Source organism: Mesoplodon densirostris, chromosome 11 (genome assembly GCF_025265405.1).
Source record: "Mesoplodon densirostris isolate mMesDen1 chromosome 11, mMesDen1 primary haplotype, whole genome shotgun sequence".
Classification (NCBI taxonomy): Eukaryota; Metazoa; Chordata; class Mammalia; order Artiodactyla; family Ziphiidae; genus Mesoplodon; species Mesoplodon densirostris.
In genome coordinates this window covers 4,193,059-4,212,445 of record NC_082671.1, presented here as the reverse complement: position 1 = coordinate 4,212,445, position 19,387 = coordinate 4,193,059, and the positions used below count along the sequence as shown (strand labels likewise).

Sequence of the window (19,387 nt, the reverse complement as noted above, 5' to 3'; positions counted from 1 at the left end):
TTGCTTATGTTAGTTTTGATCTATTTGACTTTGTCTTAACCAATTCTTTTGGATGCTAAAATAGTATAGTTCTCTGAGATACGAAATGGTCCTAGATTTTAAAAATAGAAGGCTTATAGATAGAACAAGTTGACAGATTATTGAAAGAAGCACCAAATTATTTGTTTGGGTTTTTTCCCTACTTAGTTGAGAATCTGTATTCATTTCTTTCTTTCTTTTTTAAAAAATTTATTTAATTTATTTATTTTTGGCTGTGTTGGGTCTTCCTTGCTGCGCACAGGCTTTCTCTAGTTGCGGCGAGTGGGGTCTACTCTTTCGTTGCAGTGCGCAGGCTTCTTGTTGTCGTGGCTTCTTGTTGCAGAGCACAGGCTCTAGGCACATGGGCTTCAGTAGTTGTCGCACACGGGCTCAGTAGTTGTGGCTCACAGGCTTAGTTGCTCCGCGGCACGTGGGATCTTCCTGGACCAGGCCTCGAACCTGTGTCCCCTGCATTGTCAGGTGGATTCTTAACCACTGTGCTACCACGGAAGTCCCTGTAGTCATATTTCTACTGTTAAAGGTTTAAAGTGAGGTTCTCAGACCCCTTAAAATAAATCATCAGTAGCTTTCAGGGAGGATAAAAATCTGTAATAGACATATAAAATAGCCTCTGTTTACAGTATAGATGACTTCTGGGCAAAATTAGGTAAAAGTTAAACACAGTAATCCCATAGAATTTTAAGGTTGCCATTCAGTGTATTTATTCTTCAGAAGGAAATTGATTGTAGGTTTTTGGAAGAAGGAAGAAGTCCCTGTTTGGTCCCCCCGCCCACCCTATTTATACTTTGCTATAAATAAGTAGTTGGCAGATTTTTTACAATGGCTTTTAACAAATACTTTTTAAAATCAGAATGGTGGCAGCATTGACCATTGCAGGTTGGTCATAGTGTTTGAGTTGTGTTAAGTTACTGAGTCTCAGAGGCCCAATTTCAATCCTCACCTTGCTTGTAAGTCATAGGAATTTCTTCTATTCCTGGGGAAATGCTAACTACTTGTGAAAAATGTACACACACACTTTTTTTTGGAAAACACATTCATGGATTCATTCAACACATGGCAATTGAACAATGCTAGGTTGTCAGATGCTAAAGATAGAACACTGAAAAAGGCATTTTGTCACTGCTTTTAGAGTAAGTCTCAGTATATTGTGATTAAGAGCTCTGAAAGAGGCATATACATAGTTTGTGAAACTATACATATATATGGCAGGGGGTGATTTAATCTAGAGTGAGGGGCAGCCAAGGAAGGTATCCCCGTGGAAATGACAGATCTTTGAAGGATGGCTGGGCATTAACCAGGGAAAAAAGGTTGATGGAAGGGCATCCTGTATGGAGGGAACAGCGTGTGTGAAGGACCTGAGTGGGAAGAAGCATGACATGTCTGAGAAAGGCACATGAGAGTGACAAGAAATTAGGCTCGAAAAGTGGGCAAGGATTGCATTGTGTGGGACCTCATTGGTCACAATGATTTTCTACCTTTATCCTAACAGGATTAGGACATACAGTACTTCACTGAGTCTAAGATTTCAATTATGTGATACATTCTAATTTCAGAGATGTTTAAAATGTGGAAAACAGTATTTCTAAGAATTAATAAAGTACGCATACTGCAGAATTGATTAAGTTGACCTTAAAATATTTTGGTTGTATTTAGACAGAGTGGAAAAACACATTGTACAGGGAGAAGTTAAGCCGTGTGGAAACAGCTAGTAGGTTATTGCAGAAATCCAGAGGAGACCTTGACGGCTTGAAGTAGGGTGGTGGTAGTAGAGACAGACACGAGTGAATTACTTTGGTTTGAGTTTCTGCAGAAAGGGTTTACAAGCCTTGTGTACTTTAAAGCAGTTTTGAAAACTTGGAATTGTAGATGTGAAAGAAACAGTCTTTAAGTAGGTTTTAAACTAAAATTAAAATTTAAGTAACCATGTAGAATGATTAGGCTACAGTTTTGGTTAACGTCTAGTGACAGTTTCTGGCTAAAGTTATATACCAGTAGAGAGAAAACATTTCATTGGCTATTAAGTACTGTATACTACCTTATCCTGTATAATGTATATTCCAAGTTTCAGCTACAGTGGTCTACTGTAAGTGATAGACTTTCCAGAAGCTCTAAACTCTGAGTGAATAAACAAATTTAAATAAATAAATTTAAATTCTGTAGCTCACTGTTATTAAAGTTTTGAGTCTCCTCGCCTCCAGTCTGTCCTGCATTTCGAAGTTTGCCTTTAGCACTTTTTACTGACTCTTGTGGTCTTAAGCATTTCAAGTATTGTAAAACTAGAACTGTGGATACTTTAATGCTCATGATCTCAACCCTTAGGGTAACCTGCTGATATGGGGGCTAACACTAGCTTGTGCACACAGAATTGGGTCTTTTGTGATATGCTCTCAAAGCACTCAGTTTTTTCTCTTTATAATACCTAATAAAATTAATGCCTCTGCCTCTTACATTGTAAGGTCTAGAATAGCAGGAACCTTGTCTCTAATGTTTGTCCTATCCTGTTGTCTGACACAGGGTACTCAAGCATTTGTTAAAATTTAATTAAACATATATGAATATATACATTAATTGCTAAAACTGAAATGAATGTTGCATGCTACAGAAAGTAAGAGTAGTTATCAAGACAATCAGGTAGACTGTATATTAAAATATAACAAATATCACTTAATGGGAGGTAGAATATAATTCATTTGGCTCGTGATTACTGTCTTCTGATTGTTTTGAGAATAGCTTAACTTTTCACAATTTCTTTAAAATAAGTTTTTGTCATTCAGCAGTAATGTATAAGAGAGTCAGCAAGTGATCTAGATTTTCCTTCTTCTTTTTTTTTTTCAATTTTTTTTTTTTCAATTTTTTTTTTTTGCGTTACGCGGGCCTCTCACTGTTGTGGCTTCTCCCGTTGCGGAACACAGGCTCCAGACGCGCAGACCCAGTGGCCATGGCTCACGGGCCCAGCCGCTCCGCGGCATGTGGGATCTTCCCGGACCGGGGCACGAACCTGTGTCCCCTGCATCGGCAGGCGGACTCCCAACCACTGCGCCACCAGGGAAGCCCTTCCTTCATTTTTTGAATAAAGTTTCCTTAAATGAGGAACATTTAAGAATATATGGTAAACAATATTTTTTTAAAAACATATATTGGGGAACCCTATTGTCAGTAAATAGAAAAACAAGCTGAAAACTCTTCCCACTGTAAAATACCAGACATTCTGAAAATTTTGATGAGAGGAACTACAGAAACCTATCCTTTTAAATGCATAGCTGAGCTTATAAGGCTGTCAGGATAATTTCCAAGGTCTGAAAACTAAGAAGAAACTAGAAACCAGAGTAGGAAAAGCATGAATTGACACTAGGGTTTTTCTTGGGACAATTGCCAATCTTGTTAACTAAGACGCGTGGTTTTACTGTCTCCCAAGGATAGATGAAGTCTTAAGCCCGAGCAGGTATTGGAACTGAGATCCAATAAACTTGTTCTTTAAAAGGGAACAAAACCTTTAATATTATAAAGACAGACAAGAGAAAATTTCAGTTTCTGAGTCAGGGAAAAGACAGTTTTTCCCAAGTCAGCTGAAAAAAGTTTACCCTGAGAATACATAATCAGGGACCTGTATTCATAAAAGTATGAGATTCAAATTTGAACTGATTACATGCAGGCATCACCAAGACTAAGTAATATCCCTGAAGCACTAGGCATAAATAAACTCAGAGCCTGTCCACAGCAGTACACCCACAACTGAGGATATTCCAACAGACAAATCACAGTTTAAGATAACCATATTATCCACTGTTGTTAATCATGTGAGGAAACAAACCACCATGAATGAATGTCAGCAGCCAAAACACTAGGCAAAATTAGATCCCCAGTAACTCAGATAAAAGTGTTATTGAATTGAGCCCCTAAAGCACATTATTTTAAAAGAATTAAAGGATTAAAAACTAAAACCACAGAAACATCAAGATGGTATTGGAGGGGGCAGTGAATGACTGATTTGATAAAGATCCAAAAAGAGCTTCAAGAAATGAAAATGTATTGCAATTAAAAACTAAGTAACAAGTGCCGCTTTCCTTAGTCATCTGGCCCCAGATACTTCGACTTGTCCTTTGGCCCTTTGGCCGTCTGTTCTCTGGGAAAGGAACGGTTTAGGAAGATAGACCAAGATGAAACAGCTATGGATCTGAGTCTCAGTGGACAGGGTATGTGACTTGTGGATGGTTGCAGCTTCAGGTTAGGAGTGGGAATAAAAGTGATATTGGGCTGTGAAAGTGGGCTTTTATAGAACTTTGAGAGAAGGCAATCTTGCAGTGATGATTTGGAGATGGAAATAATTTTGGAGATGAACCCTGAGAGGGAGGAAATTCCAAGGAGGATGCTGGGAAAACTTGTCTGTTCATGAAGCAGGGATGGGGTGGAGGTTGGTGGGGATCATTGCAAATTGAGCCACCAGTTATCATTTCTCATTCAAAACCCCATGTGTGGGGTTACCACTGAGTGGGGACAAATCCCTCCCCCAGGCACTGGGCCTAGAGAAGTGGCAGGAGAATTCCTTCTCCACTGAAGTCTTTAGTTAGTGCCCAACTTTTTTTCTTTTTCTTTTTTTCCCCCTTTTCCCCACCTTGCTTTGTTTTTGATGCTAGCTGGGAAAGTAGGGACTGAAGTAGTGACTGAATTCCCTTTATCAAACCCTCTGGTGGGTACTTTTGGTGACAGACTGACTGCTTGACCTCGTTTTATTCTCTGTACAGATGTCCAAATGTAGTCTGACTCACCAGTATACCCAGCCCTTGAAGACTTGTATGGCTAGTTGCAAGTGTCTAGTTTGTGTTCATCTCTTATTTCTGGAGCAGGGACTGAGACCTTGCCACATGTCCTTTGCATCTCTGCCTCTTTTAGACTTTAAAGTTTGATTAATTAAAAAAAAATTTAAGGTAATAAGCAGGTTAGATGTGATAATAACTTGAGAGAATTCATGAACAAGAAGGTAGATCTGAGAACACTGCCCAGAAGGCAGCAGAGAGAAAGAAACGGAAAATGAGAGAGAAGTTAAAAGATATGAAGGATTGAGTAAGGTTTCACGCACACACACCCTTACACATAACACATACAGACATACATAGAAAAACTTAGAAGAGAATGGAGAATGGAAGGAGACAGTAATCAAAAAGGTAATCGTTGAGAATTTTCCTGATGCGAAGACAAATACCTGAAACTTTGGGCTTAAAAAGCACAATTAGCCCCATTATGTATAAAATAAACCTTAGATGCATGGTAGTGAATGAGTAGAGCACAATTTTTTTATAAAGTCTTCAGAGTAACCAGAGAGAAAATACAGATAACCTACAAAGGAGGACATGGATACCGAGGGCTACAGTAGATGCCAGAGTACCATGAAACAGTATCTTGGAAGTGCTGAAAGAGAACCAACCTAGAATTCTACATCCAGCTAAACTATCACTCAAGAGTGAGAGCAATTAAGAAAGTGTGGTATTAGCACAGGACTAGACAGACCATGGAGTGTAGAATCCAGAGACAGGACTGTACTTCTATGGAAAGGATGGATTGTTCATTAAATGGTATGGGGGCCATTGGTTGATACAGAACAGAAATAACAGCCAGCCCTTCTTTTACCCAACCAAATAAATTCCTCAACAATTCCCAGATGTGGCAAACAAAACACATTTATATTTTAAAAAGGAAAAGAAAAATATTTATGACCTTAGTGTCTGGAAAAATTACTGAAGACATAAAATCCACCTACCACAAAGTAAAAGATAGATGAATTGAAATACAGTGAAATAAAAACATCTGTAAATCAAGACATCATAAACAAGGTGAACATACAAACCACAAATTGAGAAAAGGTATTTGTAACTCATAAAACCAATAAAGGATTAGCATCCATAATCTATTAAGAACTGCTACAAGTCAGATAAAGCATCAGTCCCTTGCAGAAGAGGGGTCTTAAGTAGTCTGCAAAGAAAACAAAGTTTCTTACACTTTTTGGTGACTCTGAAAATGTAAATTAAACTATAGAACATGACTTACACCCATCAAATTGACAAAAGTTAATCTCTGATAATACCAGTTGCTAGTGACCATGTACTGCAGTGGGAACCTTCATACAAAGTTGTTGGGAAACTCAGTTGGTACAGTCGCTTTGAAAAGCAATTTGTTGATACCTGTGAAGACTGAAGATGCCTATTCCCTATGCACTTCTACCTCTAGCTATATATCCTAATAGGTGTACTTTCTCTTTTTTGTGTGCCCCAGAAGGCTAGTGAAGGCTAGAAAATGTTTTGTTTTAAGTCCATATAGTAAAATACATAGGATTATATTGGAAACAAATTATATTAAAATAGTTATCAAAACTTTTAAATTTGTGATATAGTATGCATTATTAGTGTATATTAATAAGATCTGCTGGAAGATCTAATAGCTATCATAATTTCGAAGTAATGCCTAGTGTGGTATTTTGAGATAATCTGCAACCACTGTTACGTGATATGAAAATACCTAGGTCTGTTGGTGACAAATCACAGGTACTGCTGAATGCTATTAGGTACATACATTCATTCAAGGAAATATTAAGTTTCAATTCAAGGTTAATGAAAAATAAAGATATATTTGTTTTCACACATGTTCACAAACCTGCCTTAAAGGGGTTTATAGACTCCAAGATAAGAGCCTGCACCCTAGAGATTAACACTGCAAAACCTTTGCCATATTGTAATAGCAAAGAAATGGGGAAGCGCCTAAAGATTGATCAGTAGGAGATTATATATAAATTGTGGTGTATTCAGACAGTGGATAACTGCATAGCAGTGATAATGAATGGAGTTACAGTAATATGGTAGATATCTTGTAACGTCTCCTTGTACCATCATGGATGAGCTCAAACAATGTTGAGTGGAAAATAGCCACCTTCCAAATAGTACATGCTCTATAACTCCTTTTTATGAAATCTTAACATTTCACCTAAAGTGTAAAAACCCATATGGGAATGGTATATCTGATCAGGGTAGTAGTTGTTATTCAAGGGTGAGGAGTAGTGATGGGAAAGGCCATCTAGTTACATAGGAAGGTTTAAATTACATCTTTAATGTTTAATTAATTAACTGTATCATAGACACATTACGTTATTGTATGCCTGGACTATTTCATTAAAATACGTATTATGTGCTTTGATAGAATATTATATGACAGTTTCAATTTTAATTTACAGGACAGTACAGAGCTTGTGTGTATGGGACTCTGTTAAGGGAAGAACAACAGGTTAAGTGCTTTTCTCCAGTTATCTCAGATAAGAAATGAATTAACCTATGAAGTGCTAGGCACTTTAAATAAATCTACCTAGTAGACTAAATTAAATTAAAATCTACCTAGTAGATTATTTAATTCTTACAAGAGTCCTATGAGGTGAAGGTATACACAGTCATCCCTCAATATCCTGGGGGGGCGGTGGGAATTGGTTCCAGGACCCCACCCTCCACCCCTGTGGGTGCTCAAGTCCCTTTTATAAAATGGCACAGTATTTGCATATCTTCCCATATACTTCTAAATCACCTCTACAGGTTTTGCTTTTTGGAATTTTCTGATCCCCCCCGCCCATTTTTGATTTGCAGTTGGCTGAATCTGGGTATGCGAACTCATGAATACGGAGGACTTGACTTTATTCATGAAGGAAATTTTAGTTGAAGCAAAGACAGAATTTATATTTAGATCTCACCACTTCCAAAACCCATACTTGTTCCATTATTAAATTGCATATCTCTGTCAACAGGTGACTTATTTTGGAAGTGGTAAATTAACTGCACCTAAAAAATGTGTATCTGAAGCACCCATTAACAGTAAAGATACTAAAATAATCTCAAGCATGACTTTATTTTATTAAGTTATTTATTTATTTTTTGGCTGCGTTAGGTCTTCGTTGCTGCATGTAGGCTTTCTCTAGTTGTGGTGAGCAAGGGCTGCTCTTCGTTGTGGTGCCCGGGCTTCTCAAGGCTTCTCATTGTGGTGGCTTCTCTTGTTGCAGAGCACAGGCTCCAGGTGTGCGGGCGTCAGTAGTGGTGGCCTGCAGGCTAGTAGCTGTGGCGCACAGGCTTAGTTGCTCCACAGCATGTGGGATCTTCCCGGACCAGGGCTCGAACCCATGTCCCCTGCATTGGCAGGTGGATTCTTAACCACTACACCACCAGGGAGATCCCTCAAGCCTGACTTTATAATCAAGAGTTTTCTTAAATAACACTTTAGCCTGTTCTCACACTCATATAACAGGCTGATGAAATTATTAATTATTAGTAACTTCAGTGTTAGGATGTTTTATTTTAACAGTATTGGTCATTATAATTTAGTACATGTTCAGCATCTAAGTGTAACTATGTGACTTGGAGTTTTATTATCTTAAAAGCATATTCTGTTTGTTTTTTCTTTGTTTTAGGTGTACAGCAAAGTGATTCAGTTATACATATACATGTATCTATTCTTTTTCAAATTCTTTTCCCTTTTAGGTTATTACACAATATTGAGCAAGAGTTCCCTGTGCTGTACAGTAGGTCCTTGTTGGTTATCTGTCTTAAATATAGTAGTGTGTACATGTCAATCCCAAACTCCCAGTCTTGAACTGTATTCTGTCTTGCTTTTTGATTTTAGGATCGAAAGTTAACGAAGTCTGAGAGGCAGAGATTTAAAGAAGAGGCTGAAATGTTAAAGGGTCTTCAGCATCCCAATATTGTCCGATTCTATGATTCCTGGGAATCCACAGTAAAGGGAAAGAAGTGCATCGTTTTGGTGACTGAACTTATGACATCTGGAACACTTAAAACGTAAGTTCATCAATATTGTAAAAGCTGACCAAGAAGTATGAGAGAACTTGAATTTTCTTATTTCAGGCCTTATCAGTTCTTCTGTTGTTGCCCAGTATACTAAGGAGGGAATGAAGAGTTGCTCCAAATGTTAGTATATGAGCACATTTTCCTGCCCACAAGGTCCTCTGGTGTATAAAGTGGTTTGATAATTATGTATTGGTAAGTATTTAAATGAGAAGTTGTTGCAGAATAAGCCTAGTTGCTTTAAGTTATGGTGATTGGCATTTCTAAAATTGAGTGGCTAAGAGATCAGAAATCAAATGACAAGGTAGCCCTCTAGTGGTTAAAGTGAAATTGAAGCTTATTGACAAGCTTTACCCATTTATTTTATCACCTCATATTGGGCAGTTTTTGCTACAACTATGCACATATTGTATCAAATGCAAGTTGTATTGTGACATTTATCACTAGATAATTTCATTTCCCAAAGCATCAGAAATTGAAGCCAAAACATGTAGACCTATCATTCCTTTCAGGAATATGGATAGGTTAAATGCAGAAATTCCCTGTATGCCTTTGGAGTCCCATGTCTCTTAGAGTATCTATTTGTACTCAGGGAGGAAAGTAGAGTAACTTTTATGGTGTAAATTTTTTGTGGAAGAATTGGATTGTGAAAAATTGTCTCTGTAGTGTGTATTTATTCTTTATAACCTTCTGTAGTTAATGCTACTGAGCTGATTAATCCCAGATCTTTGAAACATAGTCTTGTATTTCCTGGATGTAGAAAATCCTGGATGCTCTTGGATGCTCAAAATTAACATGTTGAAAAGCCAACAGATTATTTCCCTCCTGCACATTCTAATTTTCCCATCCAACTTTTCTAATATTTATGGCAACATCTTTATCCTAGTCGTCCATGCTTCTTGTTATTCACATGCCTGTTTCTTTTCCTAGACTGTGCTCCCTAGCATTATGCCTGAAACTTGATAAATATTTGAATGAATTAAGGAAAGTTCTGTGGTAGTAGTTGTTTATATAGCTGCATCTTGAGATTCTTTTTCTGGTTTGAATACTTAGTGGGTTGTCAGTAGTCTGTCAGTAGATAGAAATAAAGTTAGGTTTTTAAAAAATTTTTTGATGAAATTCATATAACAAAATTAACCTTTTTAAAGTGTACAATTCAGTGACATTTATTACATTTACAGTGTTGTGTAACCACATCTGTCAAGTTCGTAAACATTTTCATCACCTTAAAAGAACACCCCATACTCATTAAGCAGTTACTCCCCATTACCCTTCCCACATAGTATATTTTCTCTTTAATTGCACATGATCTAAGTTTCTAACCATTTTTCTTTTAAGTTTAAAGTTCTTTTTTCCCCATCATTATCTGTTTCAGTTTCTGAGCCTCAAAGCAAATGCAGCAAGAGGTAAAGTAGAAAGCACTAGACTTAGAGTAGGAGTCTGCTCTCTGCTCTGACTTTGACCAGCTGTGACTTAGGGCAAGTAGATCCCCTTCTCTGGCCCTCAGTTCTCCATGTGTAAAGTAAGTGGACTAGCTGATCTCTAGGATTTATAGATGGGCATTTTTTTTTTTACTCTGGTAAAAACATATACAATTTACCATCTTAATCATTTTTTTAAAATTTATTTTATTTATACTTATTTTTGGCTGTGTTGGGTCTTTGTTGCTGCGTGCGGGCTTTCTCTAGTTGTGGCGAATGAGGGCTACTCTTCTTTGCGGTGCGCAGGCTTCTCATTGCCGTGGCTTCTCGTTGTGGAGCACCAGCTCTAGGCGCGCGGGCATCAGTAGCTGTGGCACGCAAGCTCAGTAGTTGTGGCACACGGGCTTAGTTGCTCCACAACGTGTGGGATCATCCCAGACCAGGGCTCAAACCCGTGTCCCCTGCATTGGCAGGCGGATTCTTAACCACTGTGCCACCAGGGAAGCCCTTAATCATTTTTAAGTGTATAGTTTAGTTAAATATATTCATGTTGCTGTGTAGCCAATCTCGAGAATTCTTCATCTTGCAAAACTAAAACCCATTAAACAATTCCCCTTTCTTCCTTTGCCCCAGCCTTTGGCAACCACCAACTATTTTCTGTCTCTAAGGATTTATCTGATCAAGGTATTTCATATAAATGGAATATAAAATATGTGTTTGTGTTTGGCTACTCTCACTTACCTTGTTTTCAAGGTTCATGTTGTAGCATGTATCAGTACTTCATTCCTTTTCATGACTAAATAATATTTCGTGGATATACCACAATTTGTTTATCCACTCACTTATTGATAGACATTTGGGCTGTTTCCACCATGAACATTTGTGTACAAGTGCTTATTTGAGTACCCGTTTTCATGCCTTTTAGATACATACATACCTTTGAGTAGAATTGCTGAGTCATATGGTAATTCTGTGTTTAACTTTTTGAGGAACCACCAAACTGTTTTCCACAATGGCTGAACCATTTTACATTCCCACTAGCAATGTATAAGGGTTCCAATTTTTCCATATTCTTGCCAACAGTTGGTTTTTTTTGTTTGTTTTTGGTTTTTTAATAGCCATCTTGCTGGCTGTGACATGGTATCTCATTTGATTTGCATTTCCCTAGAGAGTAATGATGTTGAGCATCTTATCATGTGCATGTTATATATCTTTGGAGAAATGTCTATTCAACTCTTTGCCCACTTTGTCCATTTTTAAATTGGGTTGCTTGTCTTTTTGTTGAGTTGTAAGAGTTCTTTATATATTCTGTAAGCTAAACCCTTATCAGGTACATGATTTGCAAATATATTTTTCCCATTCTGTATATTCTTTTCACTCTTTAATGACGTCATGTGATGCACAAAGTTTTAAATTTTGATTAAGTCCAGTTTATCTGTTGTTTCTTTTCCCCTTGTTGCTTGTGCCTTTAGGGTTATATCTAAGAATCCATTGCCAAAACCAAGGTCATGCAGATTTACCCCTAACTTTTCTTCTAAGAGTTTTATAGATTTAGCCCTTTTATTTAGATCGTTGCATTTTTTGAGTCAACATTTGTGTATGTGTGAGGTGTGGGATCCAACTCCATTCTGTTGCATGTGGATATCCAGTTGTCCCAGCACCGTTTGTTGAAGAGACTATTCTTTCCCTGTTGAATGATCTTGACACCCCTGTCAAAAATCATTTAACCATAGATGCATGGGTTTATTTCTGGACCCTCCATACTATTCCACTGTTGTATGTATCTATACTTATGCTAGTACCACACTGTTTTAATACTACAAAACCTAGCTTTGTGATATGTTTTGAAATTGGAAAAACTGAGTCCTCCAATTTTGTTCTTCTTTTTCGATATTGTTTTGGCTATTTGGGGCCCCTTGTAATTCCATATGAACCTGAGGATTAGCTTTCCATTTCTGCAAAAAACCTGTTAGAATTTTGATTGCATCTGTAGATATAATCAAATCTATCTGTAGATATATCGAATCTGTGGGTCACTTTGGCTGATATTGCCATCTTCACTATATTAAGTTTTCCAATCCATGAACCCATCTCTCCATTTTATTTGGGTGTCCTTTAATTTCTTTCAACAGTGTTTTCTAGTTTTTAGTGTATAAATCTTTCACTTCCTTGGTTGAATTTATTCCTGAGTATTTTATTCTTCTGGATGCTGTTGCAAATGGAATTGTTTTCTTGCTTTCCTTTTCAGGTTGTTAATTGTTGGGGTGTACAACACAGCTCATTTGTGCATGTTGATCTTGTACTCTGGCAATTTTGCTGAATTTGTTTATTAACTCTAGCTGTGTGTGCATGTCTGTATGTATTCTTTAGAATTTTCTATATATAGGATCTTGTTATCTGCAAATAGAGGGAGTTTTACTTCTTCCTTTCCAATTTGGGTACCTTTCTTTTTCTTGCCTAATTAATCTGGCTAGAGTTTCTAGTACAACACTGAAGAGCAGTGGTTATTCTTGTCTTATTCCCAGTCTTAATGGGAAAGCTTTCAGTGTTTCACCACTGTAGTATAGCTGTGGGTTTTTCATAAAATGCTCTTTATCATGTTGAATATATTCTCCACTATTCTTAGTTTGAGTTTTTTTTTTTTTTTTAATCATGGAAAGGTGTTGGATTTTGTCTGATGCCTTTTCTGCATGAATTGAAATGATCATGTTGTTTTCCCCTTTGTCCTATTAATGTGATACCTCACTCATGTAATCGAAACTGTTAAGATATAGAACATTTCCATCATCTCAATACATGCCCTTAAACCTCTTCCTAGCCAGCCCTTTCCAGTCAGCCCTTTCCTCACCCTCCAGAAGTAACTCTGTTTTTATATATATTTTTAAAACCATAAAACCAACTTTCACCATTAGTTTTCTTTAATTACCTCAAATTATTCCACCCAGGTGAAGCAGAGTTTCATTTTTTAATTTATTTTTAATATTTCGTATTAGTTTCTGTATTAGCTTTTTGGTTAAACTCCGTGTGTGTGTGTGTGTGTGTGTGTGTGTGTGTGTGCGCGCGCGCACATTTGAAATATCTTTTTTAGTGGTTGCTTTAGATACTGCATTTATATCTTTAACTTTTCACAACATGCTTAGGGTTGTTACTGTACAATTTCATGTAAAATAAAGGAAACTTGCAAAAATATAGGCCCATGTATTTCTAGTACTTATACTTTATGCTATAATTTTCATATGTTGTTACATTTATTGTTTAGATCCTATAATACAATGTTATAAATTTTCCTTTAAGTAGTCATATGTGTAACATAAAGACAGTAATAGGAAAATGTAGTCTTTTATATTTACCATCAGTGCTCTTCATTTTTTCCCTGACTATTTCCAGATAAAATAGTATCAGAACTCAGTTCATCAGAAATCTCTGTCCTGTTCTTTTAGCATTAGCTGGGCTGCTTGGACTCTGCTACACATACACATTTCAGAGGTCAACCAGAGATTTAGGCAGAGTGAATATACAGAATTTGGAGATCCCCTTCTATACCTCTTTCTTTTTTTTTTTTTTTTTTTTGCGCGGTATGCGGGCGTCTCACTGTTGTGGCCTCTCCCGTTGCGGAGCACAGGCTCCGGATGCGCAGGCTTAGCGACCATGGCTCACGGGCCTAGCCGCTCCGCGACATGTGGGATCTTCCCGGACTGGGGCACGAACCCGTGTCCCCTGCATCGGCAGGCAGACTCTCAATCACTGCACCACCAGGGAAGCCCCGGCAGCCGGATTCTTAACCACTGCGCCACCAAGGAAGCCCCGGCAGCCGGATTCTTAACCACTGCACCACCAGGGAAGCCCCTGTACCTCCTTTCTGGGATTACACACCACCCGCACCCTCCAACCCACCACCCTGCCTCCTTTACTTCCTAGATCTCTGCTGTCCAACAGAACTTTCTGTAGTGATGGAAATGTTCTGTAATCTGCACCATCCAAAATGGTAGCCACTTGCTACAATGCAGTTGTTGAGCACTTGAAATGTGACTAGTGCAACTGGGAAATGAAAATTTTTTATTTTAATTAATTCATTTAAATATGAATATTCTTGGACTTCCCTGGTGGTGCAGGGGACACGGGTTCATGCCCCGGTCCGGGAAGATCCCACATGCCGCGGAGCGGCTGGGCCCGTGAGCCCTGGCCACTGAGCCTGTGCATCCAGAGCCTGTGCTCCGCAACGGGAGAGGCTCACATACCGCAAAAAAAAAAAAAAAAAAGAACATTCTTATTTGTCTAGTGAGTATTGTATTGGACAGACTGTCATTGTGGAAAGTTCTGTTGAATAACATTGTTCTAGACCCTGCGGTAATCTTCAGCTGTATCCTCGTATTCATTCCTCAGCCAATAATGCTCCAGGATTCAGTCCAGGTTTGAGCGACCCCCACAGACTAGTGCTTTCCCTTTTCCCTCATGTGTACTCCCTTCCAGCTTATGCCTGATTTTGATTCCGCCAGAGCTTTCGAGTAGTTGTGTGTGTGTGTGTATTCACTAGAGTTCATAATTATATCTGCATCCAATAAGAGTTGCTTCACCATTACCAGAAGTCGAACTCTGCCTCTTAACTTCTAAATCATTTTAGCAGTGATCTGATTTTAAGGAATTTATTTTTTGTGCTTTGTTATCAGAATTTGCTTGCCAACTACTTATTATCCTGTCCCTTTTAACCTTACTAAAAGTAGCACTAACCTAAGCTTACTGAATCTTAATATTCTGAACTTGATATTCCCATCTCAGATATGCTAGAATTTAATGGAATTCTTCAAAGTAATAAATGCATATCATTGATAACCTGTTTGGTGTACCTTGCCTTTTCTAGGTACCTGAAAAGGTTTAAGGTGATGAAGATCAAAGTTCTGAGAAGCTGGTGCCGTCAGATTCTTAAAGGACTTCAGTTTCTTCATACTCGAACTCCACCTATTATTCACCGGGATCTTAAGTGTGACAACATCTTTATCACTGGCCCTACAGGCTCAGTCAAGATTGGAGACCTAGGTCTGGCAACCCTGAAGCGGGCTTCTTTTGCCAAGAGTGTGATAGGTATGTTTCAGGTGTACCTTGCAGTCTCACTGGCTTTCTGACATTCCTTTTATTTAGAAACCTGACCTTGTCAGAGCTTTTATTATGTGAAATAAACCTTCAGAAATTCAGAGCTTGAACCCAGAAAGTGATGTGGAGTTCTCTGTTTCTTTGCCTCTAGAATCATCTTGAAGACCATTGTTGTTTTGTAAAGTTATATGAAGAGAAGTAAGGTGAACTTTGCTGACAAAACATTATGTAATAATTGTTAACCTTACTGAGTCATTTCATTGGTACTTAGTATCATATACTTACTTATATAACAGATAAAGTATGTTACTTTCCCCATAAAAGAAATTGAATTTATATGTAATTTAGTTTCTGAAGAAGTCTGTTGGATATATGTATATTCAAAAATATCTACCTATTAAAACTTTATTTTAAAATGTGAAAATATGATGGTTGATTATCAACTTTTTTCCTAGTCTTCAGAAGATATACCTGAAACAGTTTTCAGCCTCAGTACTATTGACATTTTGGGTTAGACAGCTCTTTGTTATAAGGACTGTCCTGTTCATTGTAAGATGATTTAGCAGCATACCTGGTCCTACTCACTGGATGCCAGTAGCATGTCCCCTTGCCCACTTCTCCCCAGTTGTTACAACCAAAAATGTCTCTGGACTTTGCTAGGTGTCCCCTGTAGGGCAAATCGTCATTCTTGAGAATCACTGATCTACACAACAAGTCTGTCCTTTCAGCCTTTAACTGTATGTTAGAGAGTTGCAGCTGGAAAAATAATTTAATGCTGATTATTTTATAAGCTTTCACTTTCTGAAGAGGGTATGACAGTTTGCAAACTTGCAATCTTCACAAACACTCTACTCTCCCAAAAGGTGACAACAATAACAACAACAAGAACGCCATTCACTTTTAAGGGGCTATAGAATCCTATGTTGTAATGAGAAAAGCATTGAGCACCAGTCATTTGCACATCCTTACAAAATAGTGTTCCTGGGAAAAGAGTTATTTAAAGATGAATTTCCTTTTTGCCCTCCTTATAGGAAACACTTCTTTGATTGTCTTTGGCATCTTAATCTCTGTCCCAAGAGGGTTTTTTCTTCTTTTTTTGTTTAAACCATAGTGTGCAAGCCTGTTCTTAGAAATGTCCCATAATTTGAGGTATTCGGGCTTAATTTCTTTGGAAACATTGGAAACCTGGTGTGTGGAATCATACACTCTATGCTCATAATTCAGTCTGAGAACTCAAGTGCAGACCGAATTATTTGTGTGTGTGTCTATAGGATGTGCCTCACTACACTTCTTACATCTGCAGTAGGTTTGTGTACTGCGGGGGGGGTGGTAAGTGTGTGAAGAAAAGGGCTCTGGTGAGTGGCCTTTATAGACAATTACAGTTTATTTTATCATTTTAAAAATGTGTTGAATATCAGGTTTTTTTTCTGAAAAGCCACCTTAAAAGTGAAACTGATCAGATGGAATGTTAATGGCAAGAGGCTAGCGATTATATGAATGTTAACCTTACAGCTACCGTACAGTAGGGGGCAGACAAGTATTTTGATCTTTTTTAACCCATCATCCTATCTTACAGGTAGATGCCATTATATCTACTTTATTCCTTGGTAGTCTCTTACCTTTTCCTTCTGTTTGTTTTCAATATGAGTTTTATGCAAGGCTCTATTTTGACATTGTATAACACTAATCCATTTGAAACAGTAAATAAATAGACACTAGATCCTGTGCCAGTTTTTTTAAAGGAGTTGTAGTATAAGATCTATAACATATTTGATGGAACAGACTAAGATGATTTCTTTCCTCTCCCCCCACCACCTACCTACCTACCTTTCTTTCTTTTTCCTCCCTCACCTCTTACCCCCCTTCCACTTTCTTCTCTCTCACAGGTCAACCCCTCTGCTGTTGCCCTCCCCATGAATCGCAGCTTCTCCTCACACTGAGTCTGAATCATTCTTTTTATTTAAGGTACCCCAGAGTTCATGGCCCCTGAGATGTATGAGGAGAAATATGATGAATCCGTTGACGTTTATGCTTTTGGGATGTGCATGCTTGAGATGGCCACATCTGAATACCCTTACTCCGAGTGCCAAAATGCTGCGCAGATCTACCGTCGAGTGACCAGTGTAAGTCTTGTCCTAACTGACTGGTGATCTTAGGCCACATCTAAGAAGCTGTATAACATCAAACCATGCAAAAGGGAACAACACTAGAAAGCATCACATGGAGTTCACCCCTCATCTGTCTGTGTCTCATGTCTCCTCTTCTTATAAGGACTGGTCAGATTGAGTTGTGGCCACCCAACTCCAGGTTGACCTCATTCTAACTAATTATACCTGCAGTGATCCTATTTCCAAATAAGGTCACATTCTGAGAAACTGAGGATCAGAATTTTAACATATCTTTTGTGGGGGTGGGGGCAGGGGACGCAGTTCAACCCGTAACAGTTCATGGGTTCATCCAACAAATATTTAAGTCTCTATTATGTTCCAGACTTCTTTCTAGATCCTAGGTATTGAATATTATAGTTAAGTAAAACACAAATCTGTCTCTCAAGAGTTTATTACTAGGCAAAGGAGAACAAACAAGTAAACCAGACTGTTACCAAAGGGTGTAAAAGCAATTATTCTAGGGATAGGTATGTAACAGAGCACATAGAAGTAGTGCCTAATTGAGTTTGGACAGGTTAGGAAAATTATGTTAAATAAATAGGGAAAGACTAAGATAGAGTTGCATGTGAAAAATCTTTGTATGTCTACAGTTTGAAAATAGGAAAAAGAAGAGACAAGGGATAAGGGAGGAAAGTGAAAGTTTAGACTATACTTGAGCACTGGAGGAACCATTGCAGCCTCTATAAGACTTGGTAGGTGTTGTGGGAATTCCCTGGTGGTCCAGTGGTTAGGACTCCATGCCTTCACTGCCAAGGGCCTGAGTTCAATCCCTGGTCGGGGAGCTAAGACCCCACAGGCCACGAGGTGCAGCCCCGCCCCCCCCCCCAAAAAAAAAAGACTTGGTAGGTGTCATAAGATCAGACTTAAATTTTTAAACGATTATTCTGGCTGCAGAGTGGAAGATGGATTTATGAGGAAACACTAAAAAGCTGAAAACCCAGTTAAGTGGCTATTGCACTAATCTGAAGGAATAACCAATAGACTGAAATAAGGAGTTAAAGTAGAGATGGCCAAAGTGGATGGACAAGAGATTGATTTTCTTTATGAATTTGAATTTCATTAAGCTAAGGTGTTCTTTTCCACCTAATATTTATGAAAACAAATAATAATGTGAAAATACCCTTTGTAAATACATATCTTCTTAAGGAGATCAAACTGAATATTAAACCTGATTGAAAGGTTACATACATTAAATTTTAGGACTATAAAATTTACAATTTGTATGTAAAATGGTTTGTGTAATTTATTTACTAACTTACTGTCTATAACTTTTTCACTCCATCACACTCTAAACCAGGGATTAGCAAACTTTGATCCATGGGCCAAATCCAGCCTCCTATCCATTTTTGTACAGCCCATGAGCTAAGAATTCTTTTTACATTCCTAAATGGTTGAGGGGGAAACCATAAGAAGAATAATATGTGATGACCTATGAAAATTATATAAAATTCAAATCTCAGTGTCCATAAAGAAAGTAATGACACAGCCACTTATTTGTTTCTGTATTATCTATGTCTGTTTTCACATATTACAATGGCAGAGTTGAGTAATTGCAACAGACTCTGTGGTTCAAAAATCCTAAATTATGTACTGTTTGGCTCTTAACGGGGAATGTTGCTGACTCCGATTCTAAACACATGACACCAGAAAGAGAAAAACAAATATCGTATATTAACACATATATGTGGAACCTAGAAAAATGGTACAGATGAACCGGTTTGCAGGACAGAAATAGAGACACAGATGTAGAGAGCAAACGTATGGACACCAAGGGGGGAAAGTGGCGGGGTGGGGTGGGATGAATTGGGAGATTGGGATTGACATATATACACTAATATGTATAAAA

General features: G+C 38.0%; 1 protein-coding gene across 16 annotated transcripts in view; it reads left to right on the top strand.

The window, feature by feature from the left end:
• WNK1 (WNK lysine deficient protein kinase 1) overlaps window positions 1-19,387 on the top strand; it is a 136,312-nt gene that overhangs the window by 53,350 nt on the left and 63,575 nt on the right. For all 16 annotated transcript variants that reach the window (XM_060113635.1, XM_060113644.1, XM_060113648.1 and 13 more), the window contains exons 2-4: window positions 8,686-8,858; window positions 15,144-15,364; window positions 17,339-17,496. In XM_060113635.1, coding sequence (XP_059969618.1) covers window positions 8,686-8,858; window positions 15,144-15,364; window positions 17,339-17,496 — 552 coding nt within the window. The remainder of the gene's footprint in view (window positions 1-8,685; window positions 8,859-15,143; window positions 15,365-17,338; window positions 17,497-19,387) is intronic.